Raw genomic sequence first — 19,306 nt, forward strand, 5'->3', positions numbered from 1 at the left:
TAGTTTTTAATTAAATATAGTATCAAATTATTTATTAAAATTAATAAAAAGGAATGTCTAATAATGGGATCGTCCATAAACAAGCGCACCACTATTTTATGTTTCTACTAGTCATTGAACCGTCAAAAGAACGATACGTTGTAATGTCGTTAATTTAAGAACAAATCAACAAAGGACTTAATGAAAGCATGGTAAGTTAATTGACGTTCAATAATGACAATATAAGTCATATTTTTATACTGCTTGTCTTAAGAAAATATAATTTTAGTTGATGTATACTAATAATTTTGAATAATTTGCAAAACTTAACCTCAACATAACCTCAACATAACCTCAATTTACATTAATAAATGTAATAATCTTTATTTTCATTTCTTGAAGGCTAAAACAGTAAAAAAGAAAAATGTAACAAAAAAACGTCAAAGGTATAACCAAACTGACCTTGATAACGCCTTATCATTAATCAAAAAAGGACTTAATGAAAGCATGGTAAGTTAATTGACGTTCAATAATGACAATGGGTGCTTTCCAGCAAGGACAGAATCAGACACTGTGTAACACAGAGAATTATTTCATTCTCGTTTAACGTAGGCAAACAACAGGAATACAATGATTCACTGTGTTACACAGTGTCTACTTGTGTCGTAGCTGGAAAGCAGCTAATATAAGTCATATTTTTATACTGCTTGTCTTAAGAAAATATAATTTTAGTTGATGTATACTAATAATTTTGAATAATTTGCAAAACTTAACCTCAACATAACCTCAATTTACATTAATAAATGTAATAATCTTTATTTTCATTTCTTGAAGGCTAACACAGTAAAAAAGAAAAATGTAACAAAAAAACGTCAAAGGTATAGACAAGCTGATCTTAATAACGCCTTATCATTAATCAAAAATGTACTTAATGAAAGCATGGTAAGTTAATTGACGTTCAATAATGACAATATATAAGTTATATTTTTATACTGCTTGTCTTAAGAAAATATAATTTTAGTTGGTGTATACTAATAATTTTGAATAATTTGCAAAACTTAACCTCAACATAACCTCAATTTACATCAATAAATGTAATAATCTTTATTTTTATTTCTTGAAGGCTGAAACAGTAAAAAAGAAAAATGTAAAAAAACGTCAAAGGTATAGCCAAACTGACCTTGATAACGCTTTATCATTAATCAAAAAAGGTAGCACAAGTTTAAGGAAAGTGTCACAACAGTACAAAATTCCTAAAAGTACTTTATCTTTAAAAAACCGAGGTGATCGTGACGGGCTAATTATACGACCAGGGCCAAAACCAATTTTACCTATCGAGGATGAAAATAAAATTGTAACGTGGATTTTAGAACGTTTCGATGCAAAATGTCCTGTAACCAAAACGCAACTGTTAGACAATGTGAAACTCTATCTCGATATTAATAAAGAAGATTCTCTATTTAAAGATAATCGACCAGGAAGGCACTGGTTTGAAAGCTTTTTAAAACGTCATCCTCAAATTTCGAAACGGATGAGCAAAAAACGGGTAAGCAATGCTCGTAACAAGGCAACAGAAGGAAAAATTCGAGCTTGGTTCACTGAAATACAACATTATTTGGAGCTTAAGAATCTTATCAATGTCGATCCATCACGTGTATTTAATTGTGACGAAAGTGCTTTTTTTTTACATCCAAGTGGAGATCGTGTTCTCGCTAGAAAAGGATCAAAAATGGTGCATAAAGTCATAGATGGTAGTGATAAAGAGACTTTGACCGTTCTATATACTGTAAATGCTGCTGGAACTATTCCACCACCAATGATTGTATATTGGTACTCAAGAATACCATTTGAAGTTTCCAGCAAAATACCTAAAGGTATTCCTCATTTCTTATTATTGTAATTTACTAAATTAAATTAACTAAAATACATTTATTGTATCCTCTGCATTCAGTCTTTACTTTTCATTTATTTAAGAAAAATTTTAATCAAAACGTATTTTCGCAGAGTGGAGCTTTGGATGTACAGAGGAGGGATGGATGACATCTAAAAGCTTTTACGAATACATCACGAATGTGTTCTACCCATGGTTGTTAAAAAATAAGATCAAATTTCCGATAATTCTATACTTGGATGGACATAGCTCACATCTTACAATGCCACTATCAGAATTTTGTCGCGATAAGGGCATAGAAGTCATCGCATTACCTCCTAATGCGACTCATCTTCTTCAACCACTAGACGTCGGATTCTTTGGGCCTTTAAAGAAGAATTGGTCAAAAGCTGTAAATGATTGGAAATTCCTACATCCCAATGTTAAATTTCAAAAATCCGAATTTGCTCCTTTACTTAAAAAAACCACTGATTCCATGAATTTTCAATCTATTGCAAAGAATGCCTTCCGAGTGTGCGGTTTATTTCCATTAGATTCCAACGTTGTCCCTTACAATAAACTAGGTAAGATCAATTTTGATCAAAAGTCGAATAATGACGAAGAAGATTCCAACGTTGTCCCTTACAATAAACTAGGTAAGATCAATTTTGATCAAAAGTCGAATAATGACGAAGAAGATTCCAACGTTGTCCCTTACAATAAACTAGGTAAGATCAATTTTGATCAAAAGTCGAATAATGACGAAGAAAGTGAAAATACCGTCAGTGATGAAATAAAAGAATTTCAAAAGCATCTTGTTTTTTTCGAAAAAAATTTATCAAATGATATTCTATCTTCTTTCAAAGAATGCCAAAAATTAGGATTACATAGTTTTTCTTCTGATATTACTAACGATGGATTGTATAAATGTTGGCTCCAAATGAAACAATTAGCCGATAATTTTATTTAAGCGAATTTTTTCTCTTTTATAGAGAATTGTATTATTATATTGAAATTTTTTACGTATTAAATGTTATCATTTAGGAGATAAAACGGATTTTTACGATACTTTGACAAACAATGAGATTGTATTAGATAATTTGGAAAATGATATAACTGAATCGGTTTTGTTCGAAATTATTTTACCTTCAAACGACGAAATAAACCACTTTAACACTATTACTAATCAGGAAAATACCGAGAAAATAGAAATCCCTCCTTCTAACGAGATCTTTCCAAATTTACTCATTGAAAACACAATAAGTGAACCACCTAATATTGAAGTGTCTTCTGAAGCGACAATGTTACAAGATACGCAAAATGAGGGGAACCTTATTAACATTTATGAAGGTAAATGTTTCTGATGCAAAAATACAAATTTATATATTTCTTATATATTATTTGAAATTAATATAAAGTCCTTTTGTAATTTTTAGAAGGAAATTTACAAAAAAAAGATATTGAAAATGAAGAAACCTCAATTTTCAAAGAAATTTTTATATGGCCCATAGAATCACAGACTTCTAAAAGTACACGCAGAATAGATAAAATTCCCTCTGTTGTGACATCAGACGAATGGAATAAATATCAAAGAAATAAGGAAGAAGAAAAGTTGTTTAAGCAAAAAGAATTACAGGATAAAAGAGAAACAAGAAAGCGACTTCAGAAAGAGAAAGCTGAAGAAAAAGCCAAGAAAAAGTTTATTGCAGAAAATAAAAAGCTGATGAAAAAAGAGGCTGTTCCTATCAAAAAGAAAAGAAACAAAAATAATAATCAAATTAATTAGACTCATTAAAAAACTGTTATTACTACACATTAAAAAACTGTTATACTAAATATTATACACATAAGAATATGAAGTTTATTTTTGTTCTGTCCAATTTAAAAAACATCTTGTATATGTTACAAATAAAACTTTATATTAAACTTCACTAATTACGATTTCAATAAACTTTTTTGTACAATCTTGATTGATAAGTAAATAAAATGCGATTCTCTTCTACAATAAAAAAATTGCTTATTATTTATCCAATAATTGAGTCATACTTTTGTGGACACAGAGAACGTCACATTTTTTGTCCAATAATTAGGACATTTGAATCATATTATATTTATGACTAAATACAATTTATAATAAACGCAAATAACATATTTGATAATGGATTTAGTTTCAGAAAACATCCATTCTTACTAAGCATGTGTAATAAACTAAAATTTTAATGTTTCTAAAGTTTAAATAAATGATTTCGTCATATAATTCCTTAACTGTCCAATAACTGGTACATTTACCTTATATCTTGTCAAAAATAAAATAAAAATTTTTGTAATCTGTCCATGTGTAAATATCCTCTGCGTCAATTTATTATAAAATATATTTGGAGTAATAAAATAAGATAAGATACTTTGCAGCTGTCAAATTTGAACACGTATCATTATAAAACTAAATAGGATAATGTCGTTGGAATAGAAAGTCAAAGAATAAACTAATAAAAATAACAAGGAAAGACACATTTAAGACGAGGATAGGAAATGTATCATATTGGTGTACATTTCAGGTAATGATTCCGTGTCATTCTATCTATATCTTATCTTATTTTATTACTCCAAATATATTTTATAATAAATTGACGCAGAGGATATTTACACATGGCAAATTACAAAAATTTTTATTTTATTTTTGACAAGGTATATATGACTTTTATATTTGTATTAGATTTTAATAATTTGGACAGGGTTAATAAGACATTTAGTAGTTGAATTTTTAAACAATGTTAATTTTTATACTTTTTTTTATCAGGATCAAAGATAAAAACACATACAAATACGAATGTTCAAATTTTATACACGGAATCTATGAATTTCAACAATATGAAGATTGTATAATGTTAATTTAATTTTAAGTAAAATTATTGTATCATTGAAAATGACCCGATCGGAGTCGAAACGTCTGACGTTGTATTAATATATGAATTAAAATAATTCGTTAAATTAATTTGGCTCTACGCCCTAGTTATATTTTTATATTGTTTTATACATATTGAGCCTTATTATTTTTTAAATAATGCGTTTATAAATTACAAGTATATTAAGGGGAAGTTATTTCAGATTATTAGAGTTGCGTTTCAAGACCGAAGATAGTTCGGCGTGCAATTTGGGGGGAATTTTCAGATATAGTTGCGTTTTAAGACCGACGAATGTTCGGCGCGCAAGTTGATAAAGGAGGGGGGTGGGAGGGGAATTACATATATTACTTTAAAATAAATATTGCGAAGAATATTACTACGTCGACCCGCCATCAGAGGTCTATAGATATTCGCGAAAATTCTCGCAAGTGCTTTGATACGCGTATATCTGTATATATAGAATCTCGATTTAATAACTTAAACAAGCGTTTAAGGTAGGCTTTCACTACAATGCCTTACTGATGAGTCCAGTAGTGGAAGTTGGGACGAAACGCCATAATTATGTGATATTCTTCGCAATATATATTAGATTAATTTAAAAAGGTTTTAACGGAATTATTGGCTCTTGCCCTTACCTCCTATATTAGTTGTATTAGTTGTTTAATACATATTGAGCCTTATCTCAATCATTTATTATTTTTTATTTTTTAAATTTTTATTTATCATATATTTTACTTTATCGATATATTTATATATACATACTTGCTTGTCTGAATTATGACCTAAGTGACTATAATCTAAATGAAAGCATTTATTTTTCCTTCGAGATAGGTTCAGCAATTGCTGGAGCATCCCGGAAATTAGGAAACTGTTCCCACGGGGCGGCTAGTTCAAATTTACGAAATTCTTGCGTCAATTCTAATGGTTCAATCACTATTCTTTTATATTCGTCGTCGTAACGAACCTAAAATATAAATCATTGACTATTAGGACAATAAATATAAGAACAATACAAAATTTAATATTTTATAATTTATCATTCTTAGATATATTTGAAGACATTATTCTTTTAATAAAATTTGACAATTATAATTTAAGGCAAAAATTGTTAAATTCATTAAAATGTAAACAATTTAATACTATGTTAAAAACAATGATATACAAATGTTTGTTAAATAATTACCTCAACATAGCCACTGAGTGGAAAATCTTTTCTCAATGGATGTCCTTCAAAACCATAATCTGTAAGAATCCTACGAAGATCTGGATGATTTGAGAAGAATACACCAAACATATCCCATACCTCTCGTTCATACCAATCAGCAGCTTGGAATATACTGTAGATGGAATCAACTGGCGTCAACTCATCAGTATATGTTTTCACTCTGATACGTGAATTATATCGCAATGATAGTAGATTGTAGACAAGCTATGTAATAATCAATACAATATAATACTTTATTTATAAAATTTCATTGTCTATTTGTAACTGTATATTTAATATAAACTAATATAAAGTACTCAGGTTTCTTCACATATAAAGTAAATTTACCTCAAATCTATATTGTCTACTGGGTACATCTAGAGCAGTAATATCTGATAGATTAACAAACTGTGTATTATGATGATCTTTTAGAAATGTAAACGTTGGGATGATGCCATCAGGAGCAATTAACACTTCCAACTCGTCACCAGCAGTCAGCTGTACTTGTTGTATGTATTTAGGTAGACATTGGTTGATATAACGACCAAAGTCTATCAGGCAGTCAACGTCAACATGACTGGGTTTTCGTATCGTAGCTGTGAAAATATTTGAATAAGCTAATAATTTTGTTAAATACTTTGCATATATATAGATATTTCAGAATTATTTTTTTGCTAACAAAAATAAAAAATCAATAATCTCTATCAAATGTAGAAAAATTGTAATAGCTTATTTTTGAATATTAAGTTAAATAAATAAATTGTACATACGACGAGATTCAGCTTTCTCGGTCTTCTCGCTGATAGTCGTAGTATTGTATCTTATCAAGGATGGAGAAATGCCACCATAACCTGTCAAATACGAAAACGTATGTTATTACATAATTCAATACAAAAATTATTCCTATAATTAACACTCCATTACATTTTGGCGTAGCAAATGGTAAACTTCGCGATAATCTCCAACAGTTTTTCAATATCGATGTCATTTTCCAAAAGAATATCTTAAATACGATTACGAATACACACTAACGTTATATGTGTACATGCTGCACTTTCATAACCGCCAATGACCAATCGGACCAACAGCAACTACATTGACGAATTAACTAACACCGACATTACCGACACTTATACTAATTAACACACACATATCCAACAATAATACAATACTTTTTTTTAAATAATAAATAAGATTAATATAACTATTTTGTATAAAATTAGCGTTTAAGTTTTTATTTTTTAATGTTTCTATTCAAATTTATTCTATTATGTTGTTTTACATATTTTTAGTAATAAATATAGGAATTATCTTATTTATAATAAAAATCATATCTTCCTACATTAATTTACATCAATTTTTTTACTTTTTACTAAGTCTAGATATATATACAGTAAAAAAAGCATCAAATATCGACATTTTTAATATTGTTTATATTTAATGTATACAACAAATTTAATACTCACTTTGTAACATAATTCCTTATTGTACTACTGTTACTACATATGTCGATTCATAAAATTATATTTGTTTATTATATAAAATTATATTTGTTTAAAAACTTTATATTTTAATTTTACAATACAAGTAAATCATTTGCGTAATCGAAGTGAACTCCTTGTTGGAGTTTCCCGTAACGATTTATTCATTCTAGTTCGTTTTGGAGACGGCGATATGTTAACATTACTAAGCATTTTTGCGTCTTCCTTTGTATGTTCTCTTCTTTTACCTATAAGAAAGTAAAATAAATTTGTATTATTATTATTCTCTATTACTTCTGATATTTTGCACCCAAACAAATAATGAATACATTATCCCCATTGTCAATCAGATCAGTTCTTGTAAAGTGTTCAATATAATATATATGTTCAATATAACATATATATTATATTAAAATATAACAAAATTACATATAATTGTAATTAATAGAAACTGAGAGTTACAACTTTATGTAATAATTTATAATAATTTCAAAAATGTTTCATACATTGTTTGATATTAACTTATATATGATATGAATTAAAAATTATTTTTACTCAATATCTATCATATGTGTAATTTACATATTATATTATTCTTTTACTATTTAGAATTTACTATTTGGAAAAATTCTAGAATGTTATAATATATAAATAATAAATGTGAAAAAATGGGCTTAGGAGAAATCAGCGTGGAATAAAGTGCACAAGTATATATTGTAAGACAACTTTAATTATATATTGTTAATCATCCGACATAAAAAAACCATACGTTTCGACTCAAGTTCAAGCCATTTTCAGCGCAAAAAGAATGGTGAGCTGCTGCTATTACCAGGGATTTTATTTGATGTATTGTTGCATCTTTGTTATCTTAAGGACTGATTGTTCCATCTTTCAGTAAACTTTACCTGTTAGGTGAATCTGGCAATCCGCGCACATGATTGGGTAATCTTGCTACTTATCTAACAAGTAAACTTTACCAAAAAGATGAAACAATCAGCTCTAAGTCTATTTTGTTATAGTATCGGAGGAACCAAGATATTAAACACATCCTTGTTATACTCAAACCAGTTCCCAGATCAGATGGGAAGGATTGTATATCTCTTAAACTCCATTACTGCAGTAATTTGGTTATTAACAACAAATTTTAATCTCAATATAAAACCGTCAAAGTGATAAAAATTCACTTTTAAATAGTATACGTTAACACAATGTGTCCAACATAATATTTTTATGTCGAATTATCATATTATGTTAACGTACTCTATTTAAAAGTAAATTTGTATTACTTTGACAGTCTAGGAACTGGTTTGAGTACAGCAAGAATGTGTTTAATATTTTAATTCTCCTAAGCCTTGATTCCTCCTAAGCCCATTTTTTCATTGTATTAATTGTTGATTATAGAGTCAGTTTTAATTGATTATAATAAACAAATTACATATATAATAGATATTAAGTAAAAATAATTTTTAACATACATATAGTGAATATGTAAGAATATCTTAAATGTAATTTTTATTTAAGATATTCTTACACATACACACACACGCACACGCACACACACAAATGTAAATAAAAATTTCTTATGTCTACACATATTCAAACAAATACTACTATTCATTCTAAAAGCCAACTATAAATACCAAAAATTATTCATTCTATTAATTACTTAATTACAATAAATTTCAATTCAATTTAAGTTAAAAAACCAATACCGTGTTTGACAGATATCGAGGTAACTGAGTCTCTACTGACATCAGAATTATCTTCACCACTATCCTTAATTGATTTTGCATGAGAAATATTTTCTTTATTGGTTGATTTTTCTGAATTATTTTTTGCTGTGAAATAAGTATTAAATTTTTTTTTTAGATATCAGTGTGTACATTTTGAATACACATATATACAATTATTACACAAACGTTTATTGAGATATTTAACTCTATGATCTAAATCATCTCTATTGTGTATTCCTATTTAATGTAATATTGAGTCATACATATATTCTTTTAACATACAATGTATAAAAAAAACGAGATTAATTTTAAACTTACATTTTATAATGGGTATATTATCTATATCTTCTTCAGAGTCATCGGAGCTATCTTCGTCTTCATCGCTCGTACTTTTACATCTGCTTCGACGAATATTTTTCTTGTTCCTTGGCACACCAGATGGTGGTGGCATTAAACGACTGTCTGTTATCTCGTCATCTGTCATTTCGTTATCTTTAGCCTCCACAAGTTCCTGTATTTTCTCTTCCAATTCTACACAAACTGCTTTCGCATCCGCCTTTTTCTTTGTTTGCTCGATTATACTTCGTAAAGCCGTTAATACTGGTTTATAATGAATTTTCTCTTTTAATAATGGTAAACTTTCGATCAGACGTCGTATACCTTCAAGAAAGATAAAACATGATTATTTTCTTTTGATAAATTGTGTTATTAAACATAATTATCTCACTTACTCTTTCCACTGAATTGTAAAAGCGAAAGGCAATAAGAAAGATCACGCCACTGTCTCTCTGTGGCAGCTAATTTAAATCTAGCACAAATCTTGTCAATTATTGTATCGATTTGCTTCTCCTTCTGCATTAGGCCAAGAATATACCTGTAAATCAAAATAAGTAATAATAAGAAGGCTCAATATATATAAAACAATTTAAAAATATAAATAGGACACAGAGCCAAATTAATTTAACGAATTATTTAATTCATATATTAATACAAAGGCAGACGTTTCGACTTCGATCGGGTCATTTTCAATGATACAATTATTGTACTTAAAATTAAATTAACTTTCTTTCTATATAATCTTCCTATTGTTGAAATCGTAGAAACAATGCGTTAAGTTTGAAAATTCATATTGTTTGTGTCTTATTATTGATCCTAATAAAAAGTATATAAGTAAAAATTAACATAGTTTAAATTTCAAATACAAATATAAAAGTCTTATTTACCTTGTCAACAATAAAATAAAAAATATGATATGTCCATGTGTAAAATTCTTCTAAGTCTAAAAAAGAGGAAAACAATAACAAGACGAATTTAAGACGAGGATAGGGAATGTATCATATTGGTGTACATTTCGGGCAATGACTCTGTGTCATTTTGTCTGTTTATACCGCGCGCGCGCGCACGTGTGTCTGTTTTTTAATATGAACCATCTCAAGTCAGATATTAATTTTTTTTTGTAAGAAGGTTCTATATCTAAGATTTCGACCTTATCCCACTTAAAATTATGATTTAATTTTAATCTATGTTCGGTTATTACAGAAGGGGATTTTGATGTTTTATTAATATCTTTTGAGACATGTTCTTGTAATCTAGTTTTTAATTGTCTCTTAGTTTGCCCAACATAACTAGCATCGCAAATCAATACTATTTTTTATAAAACTTCGAGCTTCTTGTGTGGAATTATTATCTAATAATATTGTGTAAATACTAAATATAAATAGTGATAAATAATATAACGGACTATTAATTGAAGAAACTATAATTCTCATAGAATAGTTAACCTTGTGGATCTTAGTTAACCCATATGCTCTTAATATCTGTATTAATATCTGAGAGCATTAATTCTACCTTGTTTCTGTAATCAACTTTATTTAGAACGACTGTAACGTTACCCTTGTCTGCTCTGGAAAAAAATACTTCAGGAATTTCAGGATGATCTTTAGAAAACTTTTTTGTAGATTTTATCCACTCAAAAATCATTTTACTATTTGAATCAATTCTTGGGAACTCATTATGAAATCTTTCTAATATTGGAACAGCGTTATTTCTGACAAAATTAATTATATTGTTAGGACGGTTTGTTAATGTTATTCTCAATATTTTTAACAAACTCTATAAATGCGTATTCTAGATTATTTTTATTTATGGGAAGACCAAACCTTTCTCCTAACTGTAATAAATATTGAACTTCTACCGGTACGTCTATATTACTCAAATTAATAAACCATTTATTATTTGTTGAATTTAATGGAAAAGAATCCCCAAATTTGTCCGCCGAAATATGTATCTTTTCCAAAGAGCGACAAGTATCATTATCAATAACTTCTTTAATAATATTATTTCCTGATTCGTTATTAGTACATACATAGGAAATAGGCTTAATGTGAGATTTCTTAATTATTGAATCTTTCTTTTTTAACCAATACATTTTTCTATCTTAATTTTTACTTATATACTTTTTATTAGAATCAATAATAAGACACAAACAATATAAATTTTCAAACTTAACGCATTGTTTCTACGATTTCAACAATAGGAAGATTGTATAGAAAGAATGTTAATTTAATTTTAAGTACAATAATTGTATCATTGAAAATGACCCGATCGGAGTCGAAACGTCTGCCTTTGTATTAATATATGAATTAAATATCTGTAAATTATAACAATATTTATAAACCGTTTAGATTTCTTGCTGCTATATATACTTTAGTATATATATATATATAAAATTAAATATAATACTTACTTAATGGTTTCCTGGAAATGTTTCTCCTCGAGATCCAACTGAGGATCTGCTAAGCGTGATAATATATCAGGCACTATATTGTATAGACCATTGCCTTTTTGAGCAAGTTGACTGAAGAATTCTTTCGTATCCCGACGTATCTGTTCATCTTCATCAATGACACATAGAGCTAATTCCGAAACTTGTCCCTTTACGCGTATCATTTCTCTCATTATCAAGTTCGATAACATACGAACGCATGTTCTACGTACGTTTACATCCTCATCTCGAAGTCTATAAAGACAAATATTGACATAATAATATCATCTTACTCTCTCAAATTTTTTGCTGTTTTATACGAAATAAAACAAACTATTGTATAAACAAAAGCTATAAAAAAATTAATAATTTTTAAAAGTATTTTTTTAATGACGCACGCACGTACGCACGCACACAATTTGATCATTAATATAAACAAAATTTTTATTTTAAATGCTAAAAATTGGTGTACAAAAACCAACTTACCTGCCATAGATGTGTTTCGACCATGGTTCCACTTGATTGGGAAATTTAGTAGCAAGATCACTTAATCCGATCAGCATATTCGATCGAATCCCGGGATATGGCGATCGTTCCAATATGGTGATTAGGAGTCTCAAATATTGTTCGCAAAATTCAGAACTGACTGTCATCATTTTGCTGAGCGCGTATGAACCTGCTGCTTGCACATTCTCGTTGTTATATTTATCAGGATATTGGCACACATCCAATACTAGTGGACTGTAAGTAATTGTGCATATATTAATTTTAATATCTAATAATCGAATGTCATTCTTGCAATTCTCAATACGTACACAAATTTGGCGAGCAAGCCATCCCCAGTAACGATTTCATGTTCGAGTGCATCATTCACAAATTCCGCCTCAGCATCATCTACTGCACCCTCTAATGCTTCTTCTCCGTTATCCTCACCAATTATCGAGCCTTCTTTATTTCGAAAGACTCGTTGCGACGAATTCGACAAAATTGACATGTTCAACGACTTAGATCTTATATCAGGTGTCGAATTTTTCGTTATTCGTTTCTTTTTTTTACCCTGCATTTCTCGTAGCGTATTTCTACGCTTCAGTTCCTTATAAATGGATACATCCAGGTGAACTAACTGTTTGATGGCAACGTGTCCGATTACGTAAAGTAATTTAGAGAGAACAGTACTCGATATATCGGATATTTCATTTGTTTCTTTATTCATAAATTGACCCTTTTCGATGATACTCAATAATAATTCCTTCATCAACTTATCCGGTTGATTCGCCAACTGCAAAGTAAAACTTTCTCAGCGTGATACTCTAAATACATTAGTAAAATGGTAGTGTTTTGGCACTAAAAACATGCGTATTTAATTAACGTACAATAATTCTACTTACATGATATATAGCATTAATTGCATCCGTCGCGAAAGAAATGTAAGCATTTTCTTCTGTACTAGTAAAAAAATCTATTAATAACGTCAGGATCTCTTTAAACATGTCATGATTATTAGGATACCTATGTGATAAAATATGTTTTTTATTAACAATTTCTTAAAAGCTTCAAATTATTTTTATCTTTAGAGGCTTACCTCAAAGGTGGCTTTTCAACATCATTGCTATTTTGTTTAATTTTTAACAACATTCTGCAAGTATCTCGTGCTAAAAGAAGGTCATCTTTTGCGCGTGAACCTAATCCTATCTTCATTAACACATCCAGATTATCAGACGCTATATTAGATTTTGCCTGAGCTATCATCGTTATTACCATTAACGCGGTTCTGCTATCTATTGGTGAAGTATCTGGATATTTCATAGAGAATTTTTCCCATAATACCTACATGTACAGTATTCATTAGATTACATTGTCACTTCGTCTTCAAAATACTCAAAATATTTATAACTTAACGTTAAACAAAATTCAATTTAGTATTAAATATTTAAATATATTATGTAAAAGAGTAATCGATGCATAATCGACAGGTTTGATCTCAAATTTTATTTTATTCAAGGGAATCCATTTTAAATTCAATGCAGTCTATTTTCCTTCGAAATTACTAATAATACAAAAAAATGTTTCAAATGAAGGTAGAACAGTTTCAAGAGGGATATATTTTGGTCACGATAAAAAGCTCATCTAAAAAAAAATCGTGACTAAATAAACCCCACTTAAAACTCCACTTTTATCTAAAACATATCTTAAAATTATTAATAATTTTGAGGAAAATTGTTGATTAAAATGGACTATCCTGAGTATATTTCGGTTTTATATAAAATTGATTGAAAAGTTTAAACATTATGTGGAGGAAGGAATCTAAAATGAATAGAATGGATAATTATCTTTGATATCCATATTTCAATTATTAAATATACTTACTTGTAGCAATTCACTGTTTAAATCTCCGTTTTCGTACCACGTCACAATCAGTAGAGTCAAAGCCACACTTTGTCCAGGCTTTAATTCCTTCATCAATTCGATCAGACGATTCGCACGAGCAACGGCTATTTGACGGGTTGATCGTTTATCATTATTCATATCAAGGTAGATCTCTTTGTACACTACGGCCACATTATTACGCACAGACTGATCGCGATGGAATACTTGAAATAGAGCCTCACGCATAGAGTTGGCCGCACCGGTTACTCCGAATTGAAAAGCAGTTCCCAAAAATGTGCATGATTCAACGGCGTCTCCAGCACATGTAGAAAATAACAATTTTTCTGCCATTGGTATTGCCTTTTCCAACTCTGTTGCAAATTTCAGACAATTCTGCAGCAAAAAAATATATATAACACGTACAAATATACAATAAAACGGTTCAAAAGGATCGCAATGTTCAATTTTATATGTCTCATACTTTTAAATAATTTATAACGCGCTTTCGTAATCTTAATTCTTCTTTATTGTTGTTGTCTTGTTCTGAATTTTGCGCGTCGTTATTAGCATTTTCATCATTTGACGATTTATTTTCTGACTCTATGAAAATCTTCAATAAAAAAGAAAGTAAAAATTCCTCTTTCGCTGCAGTAGAAAAATTTTCCATTCCAGAAACTTGTTCTAATGTCATACATGTATTCCACAGATATGTTACCGCTTCAGTGACTTGTCGGTTTAATAATAATTGTCTCACATGCTCGAACGCATGATTTGGATCGATATCCATCTGTTTTACATCTACAAAAAATTCATACAATTAATCTTGTAAAGTATTTTGCAAGCAAATTAATAAATAAGCAATTAAATAATGTATTGACAAGAAATATAATATAAATTTATAATACGCACTATCTGTATGTTCCTTATTAGTGTTCAGAATATTCTTTATTGCTGCCTTTATATCTGATTGTAAAACGGTCCAAAGCTCGAATCTTTGTTTGTTACCACGTCCACTAGTACTCACGATATTGGTTTGTAATTCTTGTAATTTTGTCATCTCTTTATCGAGTGAATTTGAGAGTTCAACGCAATTTAACTGCACAGGTATACAGGTTAGTTTAATCATTAAAAAAAATAGTTAATTTACATATTTACATACCTTGCCTGCAAAAGGATTACTTTGCAACAGAGTACGCAGCAATTGAAGAGCCTGTTTGCGAACATTTGCGCTCTTATCTTCTAATCGTAATGCGGTGCTGGCTAAAAGCTTCCCATGTCTTGCTAATGGCACAGCGCCTTCACAACATAAATGTTGCCAAATCTGAAGCACTTTTGATCTCACATAAGCATTGCAATCTAACATATGCTCTTCCAAATTATCCAGACATTCGTCACGTTGGTCTTTCTGTTCACCTGTTAGATCCTCACCAGTCAGTGCTTTTTGCACCACAGCACCCAAGATTCCAATTACACAGTTTCTCATTGTATAAAACTATTAAAAGAATTCAATAAAGTTTCAATAAGCACATAATTTAATATTTTACTGTATAAACAATAAAGGCCTAAAAATAAAGATGGCCATAACAGAGTCACATTTATAGGCTGATCAAAACATTGTGTATTGACTTATGACTATGACTCATGTTTCACAACTCAGTTATAGTCATTTTTATGCTAAAACATTGTGTATTGACTTATGACTATGACTCATGTTTCACAACTCAGTTATAGTCATTTTTATGCTAAAACTCTAAAGAATTAAGAATTGTACTGTAAAGCTACATGAAATTGACCATTTACAGTCAAATATAAGGAGAATAATTAATTTCATTCTACTTATATTCCATTATGAGTATTGTAACTGATCAATTTCTTATAGCTCATAGCATAAAAATTAACAGCTTAGTCAGTGTAAATGATCTTTTATTCAATCAGTAGCATGAGAATTATAATGAAAACATACCTCACTTGACAAATAATCTGTGATATCATCAAGGATTGGAATTATGAGATTAGGCTGCGAAATTGCAATATTCTCCAGAAACATAGATGTGTTGCGGTTATCTGTCTCATTAATTTCGCTTTGGCCTATCTCATTCATCACTTCTTTTATCAAACCATTGCAGCTGCATTCAGTAACCATATGTACTACGCCAGTGGCTATTGGTACTGCCAGTGAGTCATACAATCTTACTAACTGTAACATTACGCACATAAGTATGTTTTGTATAAATATAAATTACAAATATTTATTCAGATAAGTACCTGAACAATTCTCACAACACAAGTTATTCCATGATTGTACTTTTTAATCAAAGTTCCTAGAATCTGTAACAAAAAATATATAGCCATTGAATATAAGATACAATACAATGTAAGATTCATATATAAAAGTACTATTGACAATACTTATAATACTTAAAATAAGTAATTAATTGACCAGCATTAGTATTACATTTATATAAAGGACATGCAAACATAAATAGTAATACCTCAAATATAGTTTCTCTTATGTATTTTTGCTTTGCATCCCTACTCTGTTCTAATATCTTATAACATATCTGTGCTAAAGTCCTGCAAATATTATAATTATAACACATTATTTTAGAATTAACTTGAAATAAACTTAATAACTTAGCACTGTATAATTTACATGACAAATGAATTATCAACAATAGGTGGTCTCCACATTTTATGCAATGGGATCTGTAGCCACCGAAACAGAAGTTCCAATGCTTTCTGCCTAGATTGCTCCCATTCCTCTTCGATATCCGACTTCGTGGCTTTCTTACGCTATAAAGAAACATTCATATTTTTATCCATATAACTTTAACATATTCTGTCAGTTTCATACCTTTCCAATATTGCTCTCATTTATATTCCTTATATGTTCCTCTATATGACAAATAAACCAGGAAAATAAATATGCCAACATATTGTTAATGCATAAATATATTTCCCTGTCTTCTTCCTCTGTAATATCTTTGTCATGATCAAATATTTTTTCCAGATCATCCACAAGTATCTCTACAGCTGAAAATCACATATGTTTAAATCTATGTAAAATAATTATTCTATTTTGATCAATCATATAATGATATCTATCCATAAAAACACAATGTCACTATCTTTAATATAAAAATAAAACATCTTCCAAAGAATATTACCCTTGTGAATTCTAGTGAAATAACGTAGACAGATCTGAGGTTCCACTTTACTGCCATGAATAATGACAGAAAAAAATATATCAAAATGATTCAAAATAAAATGTGCACCATTTGCTTGCAATACTGATCGTGTAGCTGTAATACAAATTAAAGTAGGTTTTAAACTAACTTAATACAATTATTATTCTAATTATTTATACATACCAATAACATACAATGATATATTTACAATAATTTATTAATTATGATAAATTTAATATAATATTAAATTTAATACCATCTAAAGCTTGTGATAGCGCTCGCAAAGGAGTAATCTCTTCAACAAAATATTGCCCAGCATGTGACGTTAAAAGCTCGTCTTTTACTAAAGGAATCACAAATTTTTTCACCATTTTCACGTAATGTCGAAACAATCAACAAAAAGCACTGTTAATAAGCTTCTTTATACCGCTCTATAATATTTTTGTCAAATATCTAAAAATTATATTTTTTCTAATTTGTTATTTATACACTCCACTCCAACTAAACATTTTCTTTGATTCTCTTTTTGAATTAACTTTTGAAATTTCTAAATCGAAACAAAACTTAAGCGATTTTAAACAAAGCTAACCAACGCCACTAACGGAAAATAGCGTTTGTATTTCACAGAACGCGACAACGTTGCCACCACTGGCCTGGTTTACATCGTGCACTTGATACGCGTACTAACTGGTTACTTTCTATTAAATTATCTTAATTTCAGCGATATATGTAAATGTATACACAATAAACGTATTTAGTTAAACATTTTGATGCGTATTGTATCAATTTTATACATCATTCTTTAAATACATTGCTGAAATTAAGATAATTTAATAGAAAGTAACTAGTTAGTACGCGTATCAAGTGCACGATGTAAACCAGGTCAATGGGCGCGTTCAGCGGACTCAACAGTTGAGTGAACGCTCGCTATTATTGGTGCATTCTTCTAGATTAAAAATTCTGATTGGATGATCTAAAAGAATACACCAATAATAGCGAGCGCTCACTCAACTGTTGAGTCCGCTGAACGCGACCATTGGCTGCGTTCAGCAGAGAAAGCAGCTTTGCTTGTTGCAAAATTCTTTAATATGATTGGTCTTGCTCTTACTTCCTCATAAGATCTAAATGTATAAGGTTGCGCACAATAGGAGAAATATTAGGAACAGATATTAAATATAAGAATTTTAATCTATCAGAACTGTGTACTGTGGAATGTGCGCTTTCTGACATGTTAAAATTCTTATATTTAATAACTGTTCCTAATATTTCTCCTATTGTGCGTAGACCCTAAGCCAATCATATTCAAGAATTTTACAACAGTTGCAAAGCTGCTTTCTCTGCTGAACGCAGCCATTGCTCGTTGATTGACCAATTAAAAAATGGCTACGTTCAGCAGACTCAACAGTTGAGTGAGCGCTCTTTGTTATTGGTGTATTCTTCTAGATTTAAAATTTGATTGAATAATCTAGAAGAATACACCAATAATAGCGAGCACTCACTCAACTGTTGAGTCCGCTGAACGCGACCAATCGTTTATTAGTCAGCCATTTTTAATACCAATGAATGAATGTCATGATTGGTTGACAGTCACGCCAATCAGGACGCGGAACATCGGTTCTGATATCTAGGGGCCGGTATTCATAGTCAGTTCTTATTAATCTTATGGCGAATTCGATTGGGATGCACCAGTGCAGGGTGATTGCACCAGTTCATCTTTTTTCCCTTTCCCTTCTCCTGAAGAGAAAAGGAAAACAAATGAACTCAGGTGCACTCAGTGCGCACTAGTGCGCACTAGTGCATCCAATCGAATTCGCCAT

General features: G+C 29.7%; 3 protein-coding genes across 3 annotated transcripts; 1 reads left to right on the forward strand and 2 right to left on the reverse strand.

The window, feature by feature from the left end:
• Positions 1-4,408, forward strand: LOC108773071 (jerky protein homolog-like). The gene is made up of 8 exons (XM_018538789.1): positions 1-191; positions 382-489; positions 814-921; positions 1,103-1,853; positions 1,984-2,739; positions 2,894-3,199; positions 3,286-3,547; positions 4,405-4,408. Exons 1-8 carry the CDS (start codon positions 189-191, stop codon positions 4,406-4,408), a joined length of 2,298 nt encoding a protein of 765 aa, XP_018394291.1. The 5' UTR covers positions 1-188.
• A 1,073-nt stretch (positions 4,409-5,481) lies between these two features.
• ND-30 (NADH:ubiquinone oxidoreductase core subunit S3) lies at positions 5,482-7,027 on the reverse strand. Its single transcript, XM_018538822.1, has 5 exons — positions 6,881-7,027; positions 6,727-6,807; positions 6,305-6,552; positions 5,936-6,181; positions 5,482-5,716 (listed from the first exon to the last, which is right to left on the reverse strand). The coding sequence occupies exons 1-5, from the start codon at positions 6,942-6,944 to the stop codon at positions 5,564-5,566; spliced, it is 792 nt and encodes a 263-aa protein (XP_018394324.1). The 5' UTR covers positions 6,945-7,027; the 3' UTR covers positions 5,482-5,563.
• A 464-nt stretch (positions 7,028-7,491) lies between these two features.
• Positions 7,492-17,860, reverse strand: Cap-D2 (CAP-D2 condensin subunit). The gene is made up of 20 exons (XM_018538790.1): positions 17,746-17,860; positions 17,469-17,603; positions 17,156-17,334; positions 16,955-17,094; positions 16,794-16,875; positions 16,567-16,629; positions 16,265-16,498; positions 15,461-15,793; positions 15,211-15,397; positions 14,783-15,099; positions 14,302-14,694; positions 13,517-13,761; positions 13,323-13,443; positions 12,750-13,213; positions 12,421-12,675; positions 11,917-12,189; positions 9,902-10,044; positions 9,489-9,830; positions 9,150-9,275; positions 7,492-7,685 (listed from the first exon to the last, which is right to left on the reverse strand). The coding sequence occupies exons 1-20, from the start codon at positions 17,858-17,860 to the stop codon at positions 7,549-7,551; spliced, it is 4,284 nt and encodes a 1,427-aa protein (XP_018394292.1). The 3' UTR covers positions 7,492-7,548.
• Positions 17,861-19,306: the final 1,446 nt, after the last annotated feature.

Source organism: Cyphomyrmex costatus, unplaced genomic scaffold, assembly GCF_001594065.2.
Source record: "Cyphomyrmex costatus isolate MS0001 unplaced genomic scaffold, Ccosl1.0 scaffold199, whole genome shotgun sequence".
In the NCBI taxonomy this organism is placed as follows: domain Eukaryota; kingdom Metazoa; phylum Arthropoda; class Insecta; order Hymenoptera; family Formicidae; genus Cyphomyrmex; species Cyphomyrmex costatus.